This window comes from Seriola aureovittata, chromosome 22 (genome assembly GCF_021018895.1).
Source record: "Seriola aureovittata isolate HTS-2021-v1 ecotype China chromosome 22, ASM2101889v1, whole genome shotgun sequence".
In the NCBI taxonomy this organism is placed as follows: Eukaryota; Metazoa; Chordata; class Actinopteri; order Carangiformes; family Carangidae; genus Seriola; species Seriola aureovittata.
The window spans coordinates 11725303-11745302 of NC_079385.1; the positions used below are offsets into that span (position 1 = coordinate 11725303).

Below are 20000 nucleotides of genomic sequence, written 5' to 3' on the forward strand. Positions count from 1 at the left end.
GGTGTGGAGGAGAGATGATGGGGAGGAAACAGTCTTTACTTTGAGAAATAGATAGTTACAAAAAGAGTGAATTTTCTACTAAGAAGACTGCAACTTTGGAAAATATCCATTTGATGTGACTAACTTTGACTGCCATAAGTGTCATATTAGCTTTGGCTGAACTTCAGGATTCAATTTTGCATGGAACTAAGACTGTGGATTCTTACACTGTAGTCATGTTAGGAGGGGATAGTAACAATTACAGCAACCATCCTTATCCTTTAAGGAGAAGGAGAACAGAGAGGATGAGAGGGAGAAGTGGAAGCGAGGAGAGTTGCTGTCAGTTGTGCACGGCTGACTCTTTCATGTAAAAACGCCTGTTCCTGCAGCTCCTCTCCCTCCCTGTTATCCTTACCTGATCACTGTTGCCTCTCTCCTCCTATCACTCTCTCTGTCTCTCGCTCTCTCCCTCTCTTTCTCTATGTTTCTCATCAGCTCTTCCTCTCTCTCTCTTGCTCCCTCTCTTTTGCTCTTTCTCAACCACTCTGCCACACTCCACTGGCTTCAGCAAACGGCTCCCCTGTCATATTATCACACACACACACACACACACACACACACACACACACACACACAACACACACACACACACACACACACAGTGACATGGACAGATACAAGCATATAAAAAATATGGGTTTACATGCAAAGGCCACATATGTTCTACTGTCTGTGCCTACACACATGCACACATGCAAATAAAGACAGAAAAACTCCAGCCACACAAACAAGCACACAAATACACAAATAAACACACACACACACACACACACACACACACACACACACACACACACACACACACACACACACACACACACACACAGACACACACACCAAGGCTACTAAGGGGGTGACAGAGGCCCACTGCAGGGGATGAAAGTTTCTGGTTGGTTGAGAGAAAAAAAAGAGAAAAGCTACACAGTTCTCTTTCTATACTTTGATACATTAAATAAGCAACATCTCCTATGTGCTATTACTTTTATACACATATACACTGATATACTGTCAGTACCATCAGCTGAGACTAAAATAAAAAGTCTTCAATTCAAGGGTCAAAACATAAGCAATGCCAGATGTGAGACAACAGCTTCAAAGTGATTATTTTGGTTCTTTATGAGAGTCACATGAGAGAATTGAAGTTTTTTTTTTTTCTTTTTCACACTTTTACAGATTATTCTACCACTACAGTCATTTAAGGACACTTCAGCCCTTTGTAAAAAACAAACAAACAAAAACTCTTCATTGTACATAATGTATTTCATCGAAACAATTTCCTAACAGATAGAGGGACACACAAGAGCTCAGATTAAACTGGCAAATACTGTAGTTGGTTGTTTATCCGAAGAGTGTGTGTGTGTCTGTGTGTGTAGCCTACGCTCATTTTGCAAGCACACTGACATAAACTGTGATCTCTGGCTTGAGGCTTTGGCAACACTGTGCCAAATACCAAGCCAATAAAGCATGTTGAAATTAATTAAAAGAGATTTGCTCTACATTGTTTCCACACATTATCAAGAATATTATGAGCCGTGTTGTTGTTTTATTACAGATATTCAACCACACTTTTCAATATTTGAGAGATGGAAGGTTGATTGATGGTCCCTGGGAATGTAAATTTATTTTCTGGTTTTGCAATAAAGTTAGTGAACGAGGAGACCGGATAGAGAGAGGCTGTTTACATGAGACAAAGAACGCTGTATTCTGTGCTGGGGCCGTTTTGGAAACGCTCTTTTATGACTATTTCCACAACTACAAAATCGCAATAAAAATGACTAAATGTTCATGCCAAGTAAGCGGACTGAAAGGGGCTTCTCCGTTTGGCCTTCCTGTGTTTCCTGTGTGGTCCGCTCAAAGGGTTAAAGCCCAAAGTGAACTGAATTGTAAGAAGTTGGTTTCCAAGGGAAACTGTTCGCACCGTTCCAGCTGAGGCGGGACAGACCAACTGCCTGACACGGCGGGGGTAGGGGTGATTCAGTGAGATTACAAATTAATTCCGCACAACATCGTTTATTAAATATTCACATACACATTTTATTGTTCTGTCAAATCATTATAACGTTCATTGTAACGTTATATCTTATTTAAACTGTTTTCGACACGAGAGATTAATACTATTACTTGCTTTCACCCCTCCCGTACAGCCAGAGTGCTGGGGTCCCTGCCAAGTCGGTTTGAAAAGAGCAGACAAAGGCTTTGAGCTCAGGACGCCCCTCTCTCTCTCTCACTCTGCCTACAAAGCCAACCTAGCTCTATCTTCTCTGCTTTTCTATCATGGAAATGTTTTTTAATAGGTGGCGTTAAGAGTGTTGGTTTTATTTTTACTTTCTTATACTGAAATGTACGACCGTCTGGATCCCCGCTCGCCCGAGAGAGGAAGGCTTTTTGTAGGTATAATACAAGGAAGCGTCGTCTGAGAGAGGGAGAGAGAGGGGGAAGGATTGACGCTTTTTCCTCCTCTCCTCCTCCTTCTTCCTTTCGCCCCCTCTCCTCCTCTTTTTGGCGGAGAGAGGGGTTGAGGCAGGAATAAACGCTTTTTTTTGTTTTTTTCTTTCTTTTTTTTTTAAATGCATTTGAATCCTACTGCGCAACCAGACCGGATCACGTGGGATTGGAGAGAGTTGGATCGATTTTGCACAGTTCAATGTGAGAAAAAAGAGAGAGAAACAAACAACTCTTTCTTTTTTACTTCTGTGGATAACTGGGACTGTTGATACTTTTTGCATTAGTGCAAGAGAAGGGGGGTGTTTTGAGTGGGATCCTTCTTTCAGCCTTGGAGGTGTGGAGTATTAATTCTTATATGCCTGGGTTTTGAAAAACAATGGAGACGCACATTTCGTGCCTCTTCCCGGAAATTTTGGCCATGATTTTCAGCTATCTGGACGTGAGGGACAAAGGCAGGGTAGCCCAAGTGTGTATCGCTTGGAGGGACGCATCCTACCACAAGTCAGTGTGGAGGGGGGTGGAGGCCAAGCTGCACCTCCGCCGGGCCAATCCCTCCCTGTTCCCCAGCCTCCAGGCCAGGGGCATCCGGAGGGTCCAGATCCTCTCTCTGCGCCGCAGCCTGAGTTATGTGATCCAGGGAATGCCTAACATTGAGTCCCTCAACCTGTCCGGCTGCTACAACCTCACAGATAATGGGCTGGGCCATGCATTTGTGCAGGAGATCCCATCACTGAGGGTTTTGAACCTGAGTCTGTGTAAGCAGATCACAGACTCCAGTCTAGGCAGGATAGCCCAGTATCTGAAGAACCTGGAAGTACTGGAGCTTGGTGGCTGCAGCAACATCACAAACACTGGGCTTCTCTTGATAGCCTGGGGCCTCCACAGACTCAAGAGCCTCAATCTGAGGTCCTGCAGGCATGTCTCGGACGTGGGGATTGGACATTTGGCGGGCATGACCCGCAGCGCAGCAGAAGGTTGCTTGAACCTGGAGTATTTGACTCTCCAGGACTGTCAGAAACTGACGGACCTGTCACTCAAACACATTTCCAAGGGCCTGACCAAGCTCCGGGTACTGAACCTGAGCTTCTGTGGGGGGATCTCAGACGCAGGGATGATCCATCTTTCCCACATGGCTTCCCTGTGGAGCCTCAACCTACGCTCCTGTGATAACATCAGTGACACAGGGACCATGCACCTCGCCATGGGCACCCTAAGGCTCTCTGGGCTTGACGTTTCCTTCTGCGACAAGATAGGGGACCAGACCCTGGCATACATTGCCCAGGGGCTGTACCAGCTAAAGTCCTTGTCCCTGTGCTCATGTCACATCTCTGATGATGGGATAAACCGGATGGTGAGGCAGATGCATGAGCTGAGGACCCTGAACATTGGACAGTGTGTGCGCATCACGGACAAAGGGCTGGAGCTCATAGCTGACCACCTGACCCAGCTGGCGGGCATCGACCTGTATGGATGTACCAAGATCACCAAGAGGGGACTGGAGAGGATCACACAGCTCCCCTGCCTTAAAGTGTTGAACCTGGGACTCTGGCAGATGACAGAGAGTGAGAAAGTGAGGTGATTGGAAATGTTTTTTTTTTTTGTTTTTTTTTTTTGTGTGTGTGACTGTGTGTGTGTGTGTTTGCCTTTTACTTTATGGATGGGGACAGAGGGGGACACAAGGAGCAGGAGGGAGGGGGGCGGATGGGTGGGGAAACATCTTTTCTTATTTAAAAAGAGGGAAACCTTCCTTTCCCTCATGTGTAAGGAGTGCTTCTCCCATGTGACCAGAATCTTGTGTCCAAATGTTTTATTTTTCTTTCTGTTGGCCTTGCAGGATCTAAATTAGTGTTTGATATAACTTAATATTCTGCCTGGTAGGAAGCAATTAAAACTTGCTTTTGTTGTGAACTCATGAAAATCCCTATTAGCAATTGTTTTGATCTCATATTGAGTTTTAATATCTCCTAAATTCTGACATTGGACTGGAATAACTTCAATGCATATCAGCTTGTTTCACACATTTCAAAAGTGTCATTATCTTCATACTATTAGAATAATCTGCTCCATTTACTGACACTTGCTTCCAGAAAATTCTTGAAGTGAAACTTGCATCCATTCAAACTGGCACATTCCTTTTTCATTTAAAGCAAAGTGAGGTTTTAAAACTTGAGTATGAGACTTTTATTTTTACAGTGAGTCTGGATTTGAGACATTTAACGACTAATCTCCGCTACAGCCATCACGCCTAAAAACATTTGGCTACCTCGTATGTGGTTGTTTTCAAAGGGTGTATACTGTTAAAAAAAAAAAAAAAAAAAAAAAAAAAGAAGAGGAAGAAGGAAAGCGAGAATGAGAGACTGGGAGAAAATGTGCCTAAAGGGACTGTGTCTGCCCCCTCCCCCATCCCCCCATCCCCTCCCTCCCTCCCTCCATGAGCAGAGCTGGAGAAAGGAGACCAGGACACAATCTAACTACCTTTGTTAATTTACCCCCATAAACAGCAACAATTTCCCTGAGAGAGACAGAGAGAGAAAGGGAAAGGGAGCTGTAAAATCTAGTCAGATAACAACAGGACGGCGCTTTATGCAAAAAACATAAACCCTGTGTGTAGTAGAGTTTTTTTATTGTTTGTTTCCTTCATTTTCTTATGGGTAAAGTCCAACTTTAACGCCCTTTATAGAGACGTGCTGTGTTCAAGCTTTGACCAATATAAAGGAGACAAGATTATCAGCTTACCCTTAGGAGAAATACCTATAGTCATCCTATAATAATACTAGGCTGTAGAGGTAGAGGAATATTATAGTGATACAATATGAGGTAACACGTATTGGTATGAGCAGGCCATTATTAAACGCAATATATGTCAGTGTAAGTATATTATAGGAATATTTGGCATTTTTTGTAAGGGATGCTGGTGGAAATAAATGTCAGTGGATGTTGTTCAGAGCGTCGTACTTCAAATTGAAGTGATTTCTATATCTTATACCCTTTATTGATCGAAACGAATCAGGGTTTTGCTCTATGGTTTTTATTTTCCCACGTTATTGCCAGCACAGGTCGCATTCATATTCATGTTGCTGTAGAGAGAGAGAGAGGGGGAGAGAGGAGGGTAGGGATAGACATCTTTTTCCTCCTCTTTTTCTCCATCTCTCCCTCGTTTCTCCCTGAATAAAAAATACCCTGAATCCATTTTGAGACATGCTTAGAAGAAGGAGCAATCGATTATTTTTCTTTTCTCTCTCCTCCGTCTCGGGTTACAAGCGGAATGCGTCTCTCTCTCTCTCTCTCTCTCTCTCTCTCTCTCCCCTTCTTTCACACACACACACATATATACACACACACATGCACATGTGCGCGCACACACGGGGGCCTGTGTGTGCGCGTTTTAATGTAATGCAATGACCTGCTAGAAAATTAATATACGGATGTGCGTCCTGCTGAAAAAGCTGTGTGTGTTTGAAAATAAAAAGATGTACTGTATATTATGTGTTTGTAAAGAAGAAGAAAAAAATGCAGAATCCCAAAATTAAATTGTTTTATATTCTTACGGTTAAAACAATTAAAGATATTTATATAATGAACGAAAAAATACGTGTGGACTACTTTTGTGTAGGTGTAGCGCTTCACTGTTGCATGTCTGTTTTTATAAACAAGAATGTGAAAAGCATCAGTTTCCAAAAGGTAATTTGACATTATTGATTCCCACAAGTCAGTCAGTACAGCTGGGGTCTTGTCCTACAATGATGATGTCCATATTTAGGCAAATTTAATACAATAAGGGCTTTCATATTAATGCATTCCCCTTAATAACCACCCACACATTTCTGTGTTTTGTCCCTGATCAGTCCAGTCTTGCTTCTCGAAAGGGCTGAAAAAAAAAGAAAAATCTGTTGTGTTGTTTTGTTATTTACAAGGAAATTTAAAATGGATGCTTGCCATCTTGATTTGGCTGCAGTGCCTGAGTAATTAATTATCACCAAGGCGTTTATTATAGGAAGCTGTTCCACCCTGCTGATTTTTTTAATCATCAACGTCTGTTTTTTTTTTTTTTTATCCTCAAATGCAACGAAAAGGTGTTCAGATCAGCTGGGAGGGCAGTTGAGTTTCACACCGAAGTCTCAAGGTTTCAAAGCACAGGGGAGTTGGAGCTGTGCGTGGAGGATTTCATGGTTTAAATGGAAGGTTTTGGGTATTAGTTTTGGTTATTTTTGCAGTGTTTCATTTCACATGTGGCAGAGCTGCGTCTGTGCGGCTGCATGTGCGGAGTAATGAGATCTAAAGTTGGTTAGAGCAGATTTCCCTCTTTCTGCTTTCCATCAGGACGTGTCCTGTGTGTGAAGTGACACACACCACACACACACACACACACACACACACAGAGAGAGGGTTGCCAGGCCAGTCAGTAGCCATTGTCTGTCTTTAGAAGTTAGGAAGGCAGGTTTTGGTGGGGGGATTTTTTTTTCTTCTTTTCCTCTCTTTCTCCTCCTCTTGTTCAGTCACGCATACCAGATCCTAGACCAGGCAGGAGACCCCCCCCCCCCCCACCATCATGCACGCACACACACGCACACACACACACACACACACACACACACACACACACACACACACACACACACACACACTTCTTTTTAGCATTCCACACCATCATTCAAAGCATTTAAGCATTCTCTCTCTCCTGACTCTCTGTCCATGGGGATTTGGGGATAAAGGCCAGCAGAGGGATTGTTGACCACAGGGACAGAGAGAGACAGAAAAAAAGACGGACAGAGAGAGAAAGAGAGAGAGAATGTCAGTGTTTGCTGTTTCTTAAGTTTGCTTTAGCTGCCCTTTGGTCTTGTGCAATAACACTGCAATGAGTGCACACTGAGATTTGTCTGTGGCATTTTGTGTTGCTTTTTCCCAGAAACATCTAAAAAACCTCTTTATGAGCCACAGCAAAAAAACATCATATATAGACTTAACAGCTGAGCTACTGTTGCTTATGTATTTGCCTATACAGTACTGTTGTTATTCATTTTGTGCCTTATAATGACAACCAACAAACATGAGGTTATTTGTTTTTTTAAATCCTGAATGCTGCAGCGAGGCAACAAAAGAAGCAAATTCAAAAGGAGAGAGGTGTGCCACTGTAATAAATTAGAGCTTGAATACTGATAAATGAAAAGGGAGGTAGGAGGCGTACAACATAGCCGATTGTTTCTTTATCATTTGACATTCGGGTCTGCAGACCTTTCCCAACAGATACTGGAGGGTTCCCGTGACATGGTCGTATCACACGGTTCTACAGAAAAGGTCTGCAGGCTGAAATGTAGACTGACAAAGATACAATCAGCTGCATTCAAATGATAATGTGATACTTTATTAATCCCCATAGGGAAAAGCTCTTTTTGTCTGCTGCCCTCCACAGGGAGGTCAGAGGTCAGGCTCAGCTCCAGAACCCCACTGCTGGAGCTACCGGGGACTCGGTGTCTTGCTCAAGGACACGTCAGCAGGGTGGAGGGTTGTCATGTTTTTACATTAGGTCACCTTGCCTGCCTGCCTGTCCTCTCTCACTGTTCATTCGGGAGTCCTTGGAGGTGCAGCAGGCCACCTGTGAAGCACCAGTTCTTCCATTTTTAAAATACTGAGATTTTTTTTTTTTTTCATTGAAACAATTCCGCAGAACAATCTGTGAGGAGAATGCAAACTGGTCCATTATTGTATAAGTTGCAGTCTGAATTTGCATTTTGAATAAAGAGAGCTGAGTTTGAATTAAGCTATGGAGTTTCACTGCTGGGTGTTCAGCATTATGTAGTTACAGAGCATGATATAACACGTGGTAGTACTGAATTTGCGCATGCTAGTACAACACACATACTTTGTCCTGTTAGCAGTTCTTGCTTCCCTTTTGCAACAGCCCAGTGAAACCACACCACTCTGCAGATTTTCCATCTTTATGCTTTGATGTTTTTGGACACAAGCACAACATGTCACCAGTCTCTAATCCACTTCAAGTAACTTTATTTTCTTTCTTGACAAGAGTTAGATGAGATAGATGTTGTAATCTTTATGCTAAGCTAAGCTAACCATCTCCTGGCTCCAGCTTCATATTGCACAGACAGATATGAGAGCAGTATTACATCTACTTAAACCACTGAATTCAACAGAATGTTCTGACATGATTCGTCCGCGCAGCTTACGTGAAGAAATCTACCACCTAAGCTGATGCTGTGCTTCTCTGGCTCGGCTCTGCCTCCCCTGCGTGGATGAATACTACAACAGATTGAGCAACGCACAGACACTGCCAGGTTAGGGGGCTTGAATTTTTCCTGTGTAACTCAAAGGTTTTCAGCGTGGCAGCCATACAGAAATGTGTGCAGTCAGTGCACTGAGGCAGCTGGGATCAAAGCACTCACCAAATGGCTTTATGTTAAGAATATATCTTTCTCTCAGTGTGATTCTCTTCTTCAATCCCGCAGATCCTGCCTGTCTTGGTGATTGACAGCTTCTAAACAAGTTAATTCAAAAGCTTACAGGCGCCCAAATTAGACAAAGGCTCACATTTCTGCCCCATATAGGTCGCTGACAAAACCTTTTCATACTATAAATGCTGCTTTTGCATTCAAGCTTTGGTGTGTGTGTGTGTGTGTGTGTGTGTGTGTGTGTTGAGCCTATAAGCTGTAAAAGTTGAACTGTGACTAGTGTGTTTTACTGCTAGCATTAAAGGAATAGTTCACCATTAGAAGGGGAACTGGGGTTCTTCACAACAAAGCAGCAGGGGTATTAGCAGCAGAGTGTTACTGCCCTCCCCCACATCTCTCTGTCTTTGGCTGCAACAACTCCTTGTCTGCCGTGTTGTCTGCCTGTCTTTCTGGCCTGTTTTTAGGTATCTGCCTGTCTGTTGGTCAGCTTTCATCTGTGTATCTTTCCCTCCCCAACCCATTTCTTCCTCCTTTTTTCTCTCTTCCTTCCTGCCTCTTCATCTCTACCTGACTACTTCCTTACTCTCATCCCTTTTTCTCTCTTTTTACCTGCACTGTTTCCTTCTCCTCCTCCTCTCTTTCTCCTTCAGCCTCCCAACTTTATTTCTTCCTCCCCTTCATGCCCACCACCCCCCCATGCCTCTCCTCTTTCTCCCTCTTCCCCTCTCACTATTTCCATTTCCCCCCTCCCTCCCTCCCTCCCTCCTCCCTCCTCTCTGCGGCACCTGGTGTTGAGGTGTCGCTGAGGTACAGTAGACGGCTCTTTGAAGTCCCAGGGGCCCTCGAGGCTGTGTGTGTGTGTGTGTGTGTGTGTGTGTTTGTGTGTGTGTGTGTGTGTGTGTGTGTGTGTGTGTAAGTGTGTGTAAGGAAACTTTTTTATCAGCAGCTCCAGTCAAGAACATTTGGCGTTGCTTTTGATTTGGGCGTCTCTAATGGTGAAACGACCTTCCCTGTGTAGGTCTTTGTGCGTGTGTGTATGTGTGTGTGTGTGTGTGTGTGTGTGTGCATGTATTTCCTGATTATGTATAGCAGGACAATTTAAATCCCTGTGACGTTTCCTGCTTTCCTTAACCAATCAAAGCTGGACAACAAACAAAGTGATAGTTTTTTTCTTAAAGAATGTCAATGGGACTCAACTATACACTTTTGTCTTCATAAAACTTGTTTAAATAGACTCTGTGGCCTTTGGGATATAAAACCACTTTCCGTTCAAATAAGACAACAAAAACAACGCAACATCATGATAGGATTAGGATAAGCAATATGGTATGATCATACTGTAACTTAATGGGTTTAGGGCTGGCACAGTTGGAGAAAAGTGTGTGTGTGTGTGGGGGGGGGGGGGAAGAGAAAAAGTGCCTCTGTCCTAAAGTCTGCTATAGTCAGCACCCAACCTGGAGAAAGAGACAGAAAGAGGGGGCGGTAAAGCAGTGAAAGAAAGGGAGAAAGTGAGAGAAAGAGGTAAAAAGGAGAGAAAGAAAAAGGAACCCGGGGAGAAACAGATGAGAAAAAAGTTGAGTTGGTGACAAAGAGTGGGAGAGTGAGAGAGACAGAGATAGAGAGAGAGAGAGAGAGAGAGAGAGAGGAATCTGTGAGTCACTGTTTAACTGTGGGCTGCTAGAAGTCAGCTAGCCATGTTAAAATACCGTCTGGGCACACACACATACACAACCACACACACACACACACACACACACACACACACAACACACACACACACACACACACACACACACACACACACACACCAAACTCTTCCACAATACAGAAATCTGCCTTAAACTTCAACAATGGTTGGCACAATACACACATACACACACATATTAAAAGTTTATGCAGAAATCTTGCTACTGCCTGTCTCACACTTTGCTGCCCAGCAGACCAGCTAATTATTTTCAGTTGGACACCAGGCACGCACACACCTCTGCTGCACATTCCTCAGAAAGTAATGAGCTGCTTTTCTACAAAGGTAAGAATTTAGGCGAAGGTCAAAAGTAATTCTTTCCATTTCGAAAAGTTTAACTTTGCAGCAAAGGGGGAACACTGACATCATTCAACGCTTAAGTGATTAACTATTGATGATTTTTCTGTAAAGAATAATAAACGTGGTAGATAACAATGAGTTCCTTCTCTCCTAGAACAATCCTGGCCAAAGATGGTGCTGTGGTTTTAACTCTGGAAAAATATATGCAACATCATTCTCCGTCTTCAACTGTTTTTTTTGTTATGAGGCTGAAACGAATGATTATTTCTATTGCCAATGAATCTGTTGTTTACTTTTTAAGAACTTGATTAATTGCTTAGTCCATTATAAGAAAATTGTGCCTAGGCACAGCAGTGATTTGAGCTAAATGCTAACATCAGCATGCTAATATGCTCCCAATGACAATACTAATATGCTGATGTTTAGCCGGTATAATGTTTACCATGATCACCATCTTAGATTTGCGTGGTGTCATGGTAACATTTGCGAATTAGCACTAAACATAAAGTATAGTAGATGCTGATGGGAATGTCATTAGTTTCATAGGTATTTGGTCATATACCATATAATAATAAATATTGGGCAAATTTAAAATTGAACCCGATGGTAGTAAATGAAAAAGTTATAGGATCAGAGATTTATAATTCACCTTGAGAGGAATATGAATGTCTATACAAAATTTCAGAACAAATCCACCCAATTGTTGTTGAAATATTTTAGTTAAAATGAGAAATGTGAACTTGTTGGTGGTGCTGGAGGAGTAGTCAGTGGATCACTAAAGTCAGACATCAAACCTGTTATCATAAATACCTGTTCAGAATTTCATGGCAATCCACCAAACAGTTGATGAGATATTTCAGTCAGAACCAAAGTGGAGGACACGTCATCCCTGAAGCCAACACTACAAGTTAGGAGAGCCCACAATGACGTCTATGTTGCCTGTTTTTACTCTGACCAGCATCCAAAACCCAACTATTCAATTTACAATGATGTAGAACAGAAAAAATGATTCCTCGCTTATCAAAATTTTATTGTTTCAGTAATACTTTGGTGTATTTTTCAGCATCTATACCCGAGAACCTTTTACTCATTAGCTTCTCTGTTCATTAATTCATCACATTGGTATCAGGTCATTTACTGCTGTAGGCCTTTTGCTCATTAGGCAACAAATGCAGATATCAACCATTTTCTATGTCTTATAAAAAGCTGTACAAGTTGCATACTGTATCAGCATTAGCCATGCTAGAGCCACGTTACACAAATTTACACACCTAGCATTGGCCATTCTAGGCCGTTTTGCTCAATCAATGTCAGATCCAGCAGATTGGAGAAGAAAACAACACACTAAATCTTTAATTTGAAACCATAAGACCCTGCTTCATTCTCAATCGAACCATGGACATTGTTGCTGAATCTTTTATAAAAGCCTCAGCAATTACAACGGGAGACTGAGAATTATGCAGCATGTGATGTTGACTTCTGCTCCCTATTCCTGCTTCATTTGACAGTACCCAGCGGAGAAAGACAGGGAAGAGAGGACGGGCATGGAGAGAGAGAGAGAGAGAGAGGGGGATGACACGTTGGTTCTTTTTGGCTTTCTTTATCTTGATGTGAAACCACGTGAAGCTCTAACAGAAATGTGACAGATAGATGCGATGTCAAAAACTGGCAGGCTCGCACACATGCTAATTTGTCAGGTGAGGCAGAGTTTTGGTAGCGTGGGAGGTGTGGTGCGTTTTCATGCGCTTGTCTTCCTGTGCACGTGTGATTGAAAGTATATGTGCATAATGCATGTACACTGAGTTGGTGTCTGTGCCTCTCTGCCAGCTCTCTGTACCTCCCTGTCAGTTCAGCTTGTCATTCAATCATTAATAAAGAGAAACTTTTTCTTGCTGTTTTACTCTGTTTAAAATGTGTCATGCTTCTCTTAAACAGGGGAAATGGGCAGAAAGGGAGACAGAAAACTACAGCAACAGTCGAGAGGGGTTTTATCACATGTCTGACAGGAAAGATGTGCTTCGGAACAGAGAGGTTTCACCGCGTTAACAAGGATGATTTTTCAGAGTATCTGTTGGGACTGTTTGGAGAGCAACAATTAGGAGGAATGAAGAGCAGGTGGAAAGAGCATGTGATAGAGATTGAAGTTGGATTCCTGACTAAACCCTCAGTGTTGGACTAACTGTACCCAAAAACCAAACCCTAAATTTTATGGTTGTATGGTGTTGAGAAGACAAACATATAATGTTTATATCATCTTCATTTTGTGAGGAAATAATAATTTGATGATAACTGGCGCTGCACTGTGTCATGATTCAAATCAATTGGTTTGAGCAATGAAAGTTAATGCAAGCTAGTTAGCCTACGTTGCTAGGCTATGTATATATATTGCTATGTATAACCAATGTTATGTGGATTTGTTGACAACATCTTGTACCATAGTTAGTACATTATACTGGGCTAGGACCTGCTTCAGTCAGTTGTACATCCACACCGCAAAAGTTGACAGCACGTCTCCCATCACCACCTCTCATATTTCAGTCAACTGCTACCATGGAAACTGCCCACCAAGAGGCTGCTACACAGTTTCCACAAAACGTCCACAACACAATAGTTGAAGTCTCATCATAATTTATATTTCATTACATTAAAATGAAGGAAATTCAAATTTCACTTTGGCTTTAAATTGCAGTGCAACTTTAAGAAAAGAATTCCATGTCCATGGAGTCCTTGGAGAGCCAGAAATATCAGTGGTAGTCCAAATCAGACTTTTGAAAAGTGATATTTATTGTGGTTTAACTGCCACAGCTCACACACCAGCAACATTTCTTGAGCCTGCACCTTTTTTCAAAGAATGTTTTTAATTTTTTGACAATGTTTGACAACGAAACTCATAAAAAATGCTGATAGAAATTATGCTTATGTAATTGATCGTTTTTTATGACAGGAGCACAAAACAGGGCTAAATTATGAGTAATTATATACCACAGAGCTATGAATGAAATAGAAAAATGCCTGATGTACTTGCAGTGAAAATAGTATTGTGTCACATGTTCTAATTTACGGTTTCTCTTATACTGATGCATAAAAGGAAGCCTGAAGTGATTCAAGCACGAGGGAATTTATAGAAAATAGGGATCAAACACGTCCGAACCTGCACTGAATTTGATTGAGCTGAGAGTGCGAGTCACTTCCCGTTCAGTCCAATTAACCCAGGAAGTGGACATTTAAACCATAACAAAATTCCTATCAAAATATTATTTAATATTCAATCTATTAAGACATTATTGAGACAGAGTAGCACTCTTATCTCCCAGTAAATGAATTACAGTTTCAATTTGCATGTTGAGTGAAGTGAACTGAAAGAGCCTCAGACCCAGAGCGCCCACCAGAGCTGTGGTGTGCCTGCTAATAACCAGCCTGCCAATTCAGGATTTGGTAAAAGCTTGATTCACACGTATGAAAAACATACACACATATAAGCCAGTTTTGTTTTTGATTAGTTTGTGTGTGTGTGTGTGTGTGTGTGTGTGTGTGTGTGTGTAGATCTGTGAGGAATCTGTGGCATGGGGAGGAGGAGACAGATATAAACTGAGATTCAAAATATTCGTACAGTTCGTATCAACCACACTTTATTGCTGGATTTTCCAGGTTTTACAAAAGAGGGATTGTTTAGAAGCAATGGAGGGCTTTAACGTTTTGAATATTGCAAGAAACTGAATACCTACTGTAATTGTAAAATTTTATCACTACTAAACACCTTATGTTTTTACTGGTTCACAAACTCTTTTAAGTGTCCAATTATGAAAACATTTTGCTCAAATTCAATTCTTTTTTCAGATTTTTGGAAATGCCATCTGCAATCAATTTTACCAAGTCAAAAATCAGTGACAAATACATGAAAGACCCACAAAGAAAAGACTGAGGTTTCTGAATCTATGAATCTACGCTTGACATGACATACATGAAATTTCAAAGGGGCATTCAAACCATGTACAATGTAAAATTCAAATAACTATGGACTTTCTTTGCTTCCACACATTCATTTCTGACTAGTATTTTGAGGGTGTAGTTTACATTAAATGCAGAACATGTGCTAAAGGCTGCACAGAGCTGTGTGCCAGCGGTCGGCTTTGACCGACTGTGAGTGGCACAGACCTCATCTTTCCACTGCTGCTACAACAGATGTGATCGGACTTGAAAAAAACCTACAGTACCAGGTTTGTTTGCCACTTGAACACAGCATGGCTCTAATGCCGAGCTGTGTGACTCGTGGTCAGAAAGTGAGACCTGATTTTTCTTTTTCTTTTTGTCTTTGATTCAATGAAGGAGAGAAGTTTCACTGACGCAACCGACCTTCACTATTCTAACAAAAGTTAAACTGATGACTTGAAAAGCAGAGATTAGCAAGGAAAGAAGGAAGAAAAGGAAAATTAGGTGATACATATGCTTGTAGCCTTAACTGTGTAAGGGAGAAAAGAGTGAGATAATTGGTGTGTTTGTGCTAGAAAGAGATTTTAAAAACAGACGAATAGAGAAATAGAGGGAGGCTCAGAGAAAGAGACATGGGAGGTGGAGTGAGAGAAGATAAAGAGAGAAACTGAGGGTGGAATACAAAGAGGGACTGTGAGAGTGTGTGTGTGTGTGTGTGTGTGTGTGTGTGTGTGTGTGTACCAGGTGTGTATCTGCCTTCCCCAAGGTCCTTCTAGCTGTCTTCTCCTATTGATTAGTTCATATTGATCTGGCCTGGCACACACACACACACTCTGACACACACACACACACACACACACAGCATGGTTCACTTGATTTAGCCAGGCTTTGACACAGGGGACATGAGGGTACATTGTTAACACACATGCAAAGCATGCACACACACATGCACACACAATCCTCCTATCATTTGGACTCTTACAATGACAACCATCTTCTTTCACACACACACACACACACACACACACACACACACACACACACACACACACACACACACACACACACACACACACACACACACACACACACACACACACACACACACACACACACACACTCTTACTTGTCAAACAGCAAACACTCACTCCTGTTTGCTCATGTGCATTGGCTGTCTGGCAAACAGGCAGGAGAAACAATGAGAATGAATAACACAGACTGTCAGTAGAAAACTCAATGTCTTGTACAAACCTGATAAATCTCATCGTCTACATCTCTGGAAATTGTTTGATTTTCCACAAACTACCATATGTACAAGTATACTGTATGTTTCATACATTAGAGAGATCGGGTTGGCTTTAATGAAGTAGCAGTTAACCCTAAATTTAAAGCTTCTGTAATCACTATTTTACATTAATTAGGTTTTTTTCTTTTTAGTGTCTTTCAGCTTATTGTTTTGGTTTTACAGCAGCATATTTTGGTTCACTGTCTACCACCTGCCCAGTATAGAACATCAGAAAAAGTTAGCTACTAATTCAAGAACAGAAGGGAGCAGTCAGTGTTGGTCAGAGTCCGGCTATTTTCAATGAAAAGTAGCTAAAGCATGTTAAAAAAAGTTGCTAGATATTGCTGATTTATGTAAACTACTAACTTACATATGTGTGATGTCATAATGTAACTCTTCACATGTATACATGTTTTCTTTTTAATGGAAAAAAAGATGCTTTATCATTAGCTATCATTATATTTCAAGCTACTATCATAAAATCAATATGCATCTAGATCTACCTCTAATTTCAAAAACTACAAGCATTAGTGGCTGGAGGGTCAGCAGCAGTGCTGGTCCCTAGACTGGCTGGGAAAGTGCAGTTGAGATGAATGAGACTCCTCTCCTTCAAATGGAAGGAGAAGAAAAAAAAAACAAAACACATACGATCAAGTCAAGGTGCCCTTGAGCAAGACACCTCACCCCCAACTGCTACTGAGCCGCTCAGTGGTAGCTCCAGAAGACTGTTTGTTCAGGGCAGCTGCCGGTGTGACCGTGTGGAGGTGTGTGAAGGTGAAGCAGGGCAAGGCTGATAAAGAGTGTATGTGCTTGTTCCGTCTGTGTTTACAATGATGGAAAGCAGAGGAAATAAGGTGAAAATACCGGTAACAACCTGGACACATTGTCTGCTCATCAACAGCCCTCTAATGAGGAGGTTTTACCTGTCATGACCAGAATGATGCATGATGGGATCTGCCCCTGACACATATCAATATGTATACCCACATTGCTATACACCACACACAGATACAGTCTCTTTTTTATTTGTCCTTCATCCAGGCTCTGTGCTAGACTTCCTTTTTTCCCTCTTTGTCTCTGAATCAGAAGAAACGTCACTGTCTGTCTCTGCCTTTAGTCTTTTGTGTGCATGCACACAAACACACACACACACACACACACGAATACAGTACGTGCACAGACACAGAAACACCTGCACCCACAGAGACAGACATGCACACACACACACACACAGCCTGCCTTCTGCTGCTGCGATGGCTCCGAGCTGTCAAAACATCCTTGCTTTTTCTCCCACTCTCTCACCAAAGCAGCCTGACTGAGCTTGTCTATGCAGGTTCACAGAGACTCCTGTCTATCCACCCTCACTCTCTCTTCCTCCCTTTTCTCTCTCTCCTCCAGATTTGTGTATCTTAGCATCTTGATTTTGCTTTCTCTACCTTTTTCAACAAGCATTGCTGTCTTTTGCCGACACAAGGATCTGCATACAGTGAACAATTTAAAAACTGCTTTTGCTGTATGTTATTCTTCTAATGTGTTAGGCATTAAAGGTGCAAATAATAGTTTATCTTGAGTTCTTTATACCGGCCATGTCCACAAAGAGTTTTCTGTCCACTGTGAAAAAAAATGAAAATCAAAAACATCCAAATATGTGCATCACAGTCAACATCTGGCCAGCAGTGGGAGAGACACATCCTGGTTACTGTGCTGAGTCTCAGACTAGGTCCCTGCTAACCTGGATATAGTTACTCAAATACTAAACAGACCAGACGAGGACACAGACAGCAGGATAGACAGAGGATGCACATGGATTCTGTTTATACTAGTATTTAGTGTCTGCCCACGCTGACGTGTGCACACATGTGCCAGTCGGCATGAATGGTCTGCCTGGTCATAACTGCTGTTTTAGATGTAAAATGTGTTTTCATGTTGTTTTTGCAAAGTTGTATTTAGTTGTTCTTATTGACATGTTTTATTGTTTCCATGTTTATTTGCCACCACTTAACCAAGATGAACAGAAACTCTGTCAATCTTGTGCTGTCCATCGATCAACTCACTATTTTATGCTACATAAATACAACTTAATGACAACATCTAGCTTATATTGGCATTCAAAATGAGTGGTCACTACATTTGGTTTCTTCATCTTTCTGTTACGCTCAGGAGAGTGGTTGAGCAGACCAAAGTCATATTACTTTTTTGTGGATTTGAAAACGGCGACGTGGTGTTGCTGAAAGTCCAAAGTTCAGAGGAAAAGATGTGACTCCAAATTTAGTTGCTTTGGTGTGTGGACTAGTGGTGTCACTAGTGTCATTACAACCTGTTTTCCCAGTCTTCTGTCAAAGCAATGTGGAGTCTTGTTAAAACCTCTCATGCTTATTCAAAAGGAGCTTCAGCCTAAATAATCGGAGGAGGTAGATTTTCTGCTGCAATATTCACTTTGCAATGAGAACAAAAACATGTCCTATCAAATCACATGCCAATAAGAAAATGTATTTGTCAGTGTGGATACGAACTGCAAATTTGCCCCACAAGGAAAAGTAATATTAACAGTTTAAGAGGTGAAATATTTCATTTCCATCTTTCAGTGGAGCAAAAAGAGAGATATATAAGTCTGTCTTCTCTTCTTTACTGGTCTGTTGGATATATATTTCCCTCTCTTTTTCATACTCTTTCTCTCTCTCTCTCTCTCTCTCTGGCTTTTACACACAAACAGAAACACACACACACACACTCACAGAGTGTTGTGTGTTTGGCCTGCAGGGTGTGCACAGCAGGGAGGAATCAACCGTATGGCAGACATGAGGACGGAGCCAAATCTGGCTCGTACACATGGTGTGTGGCCGTGCTGCCGTGTATGTGCGTGCGCGTGTGTGTGTGTGTGTAGCTGAAGGCTGCCTGTGCTTAAATATATATCAGGGGCAGTGGTTGCCTTAAGGTGAAAGTTGTGCGGTTTTCACTGGAAGGCTGCCGGTGAATGAATGAAAACCACTCTCCATTCCTTCGCCAGCTACTGTCACTGTGCCCTTAAGCAAGGCACTTAAGCTGCTACTGCTTCAGCACAACATAACAGCATCAGTGTGAATGGAGGAGCAACAATGAATGCAGGACGATGCTAAAGACAAGCACATACTGTATGATCATAAAGCATACCTCCAGTTTGCTGGGGCTTTACTTTTTTATTTTGGCCATGATTTCTATGTTAATGATCCCATTTTTCTCACCAAAGTAAATGCTGAGATGTGTCAAAAATGATAAAAATAAGTCAGGTGCAAGAAACGTAAGCTGTCAGACAAGCAGACATTTGGGAATGAACCAATAGTTTAGCCAGATGATCTAAACCACTTTATTTAGAGGTAAATTGCGAGATGAATGCCTCCCAAATGTTGGTAAAAGTCCCTCATTGCATAAGAAAACTTATACACAACTACAGCAAGCACGGAAAGTCAACGTTGAACGGTTTGCGGGTTAAGAGCTGAGTGGCAATAAACCTGAAATATCCTTTAAAACCCAACATAACTAACATCTTAATAAAACAACATTTCTGGATTACTAGGTTTGTGTATGTTAATGTTTGTATCCATGAAAAGATGTCAAGGTGAGAAAAGTCTGTCGATGTCGATGCTTGTTGTGGCCCGAATCTCATTATAGATTCAATTATTTAATTATGTGTATAAAGGGTAAGAATAGTTTGCTAACATCTGTATGCAGATGTTGATGTACAGTATATACACTATGTAGTCCTATTCCATGTATGGTGTATGTAACTGTGACAAATGCATAGAGTGTGTGTGTGTGTGTGTGTGTGTGTGTGTGTGTGTGTGTGTGCTGTCAAAACATCTTTCATGTCAGTAAA

The 20000-nt window shown here is 41.8% G+C and overlaps 2 protein-coding genes across 2 annotated transcripts in view; one reads left to right on the plus strand and one right to left on the minus strand.

The window, feature by feature from the left end:
* Positions 1–20000, minus strand: part of wnt5b (wingless-type MMTV integration site family, member 5b) — an 83072-nt gene that overhangs the window by 27633 nt on the left and 35439 nt on the right. The window lies entirely within an intron of this gene.
* Positions 2192–4813, plus strand: fbxl14b (F-box and leucine-rich repeat protein 14b). The gene has a single exon (XM_056367508.1). The coding sequence runs from the start codon at positions 2861–2863 to the stop codon at positions 4061–4063; it is 1203 nt and encodes a 400-aa protein (XP_056223483.1). The 5' UTR covers positions 2192–2860; the 3' UTR covers positions 4064–4813.

Coding starts and splice junctions, on each gene's coding strand:
- fbxl14b (XM_056367508.1), top strand. CDS start 2,861: ATGGAGACGCACATTTCGTGCCTCTTCCCGGAAATTTTGGCCATGATT.